The sequence below is a fragment of the Eimeria mitis genome, genomic scaffold (assembly GCF_000499745.2).
Source record: "Eimeria mitis Houghton genomic scaffold, Emh_scaff4351, whole genome shotgun sequence".
Lineage (NCBI taxonomy): Eukaryota > Apicomplexa > Conoidasida > Eucoccidiorida > Eimeriidae > Eimeria > Eimeria mitis.
In genome coordinates this window covers 1-1330 of record NW_013572669.1, presented here as the reverse complement: position 1 = coordinate 1330, position 1330 = coordinate 1, and the positions used below count along the sequence as shown (strand labels likewise).

General features: G+C 59.5%; 1 protein-coding gene across 1 annotated transcript in view; it reads right to left on the bottom strand.

Annotated features, from left to right (window-relative positions):
- Positions 1-1189, bottom strand: part of EMH_0074450 (uncharacterized protein) — a gene marked incomplete at both ends in the record, with an annotated part of 2760 nt that extends 1571 nt beyond the window's left edge. Inside the window, 2 exons of the mRNA XM_013499467.1 lie at positions 3-168; positions 581-1189. Of these exons, the coding sequence (XP_013354921.1) occupies positions 3-168; positions 581-1189 (775 nt within the window). The remainder of the gene's footprint in view (positions 1-2; positions 169-580) is intronic.
- Positions 1190-1330: the final 141 nt, after the last annotated feature.

Genomic DNA, 1330 nt, shown 5'->3' with positions numbered 1-1330 from the left:
CTGCTGCTGCTGCTGCTGCTGCTCCTGCTGCTGCTGCTGCTGCTCCACGTCGCGGCTGCTGCCTCGTGCCGGTAGAGAAGGATCCCCCTGAGCCCGCTGCTGCTGCTGCTGCTGCTGCTGCTGTGCCTGCGGGTACGTTTGCTGCTGCTGCTGCTGCTGCAGGACGTGCTGCAGCAGCAGCAACACTGCTTGTTCTTGTCTGTCTGCTGCTGTCTGCTGCTAGCCCCCGCGATGGTATAGTCGATGGTAGCTGCGGAGCTGCCCTTTTTGCTGCTGCTCTTCTACCTGCTGCTGCAGCAGGAGCAGCAGCAGGAACAGCAGCAGCAGGTGCAGGAGCAGCAGCAGCAGCAACAGCAGCAGGCGCAGCAGGTATAAACGGCTGCGGTTGCTGCTGCTGCTGCTGGTGCTGCTGCGGTGGGCTGCTGCTCGTAGCAGCAAGTTGCTGCTGCAGATGTTGCTGCTGCTGCAGCAAGAACAGCTGCCCCTCTCTCAAACCAAATAGACCATCAGCAGCAGCAGCAGCAGCAGCAGCAGCAAAACTACCTGCTGCAGCAACAGGAGAAGAAGCAGCAGGTGTTACACTATAACCATGAGATATAAACCCAGCTAGCTGCGCCCCCTGCTGCATATCTGAAGCAGCAGAAGGGCTGCTAGCAGCAGCAGGGTCGAAGAAGGACTCCGGCAGCAGCCCCCCATCATCTCTGTCTGCGTTGTCTGCTGCTGCAGCAGCAAGACAGCAGGAACCAGAGCCCAACACATCAGCAGCAGCAGCAGCAGGGGGGCCACCAGCAGCTGCTGCAGCAGTGCCAGTAGTACCAGCAGCTGCTGCTGCTGCTGCTGCTGCAGCAGCAGCAGCAGAAGCAGCTGAATCACCAACTTCTGCTGCAGCAGATGATAGTGCTGCTAAACCCTCAACAGAGGGCTTGCTGCTGCTGCTGCTGCCTGCTTCGAGGCCCATGCCTGCTGCAGCAATAGATATATCGTTTGGTTTATAAGGAACAGCAGCAGCAGCAGCTGCTGCTGCTGCTCCTGCTGCTGCTGCTGGGGGTACTGAAGGGGCTGAAGAAGGAAGCCCATTGCTGCTGCTGCTGCTGCTGCTGCTGCTCAGCTCTGCAGCAGCAAGCGGGGGGCACGAGACATTCACAGGCCCACCTATGGGCAGCTGCTGCTGCTGCTGCTGCTGCTGCATTTCTACTTGTCTGCTGCTACGATTCGCTGCTGCTGCTGCTGCAGCTGCTGCAGCTGCTGGTGCTACTTGTGAGGCAGCGTCAGGTCTGTCCCTGGCTGCAGCAGCAATTTATATCTTGTGTTGCTGCTGCTGCTGCTGCTG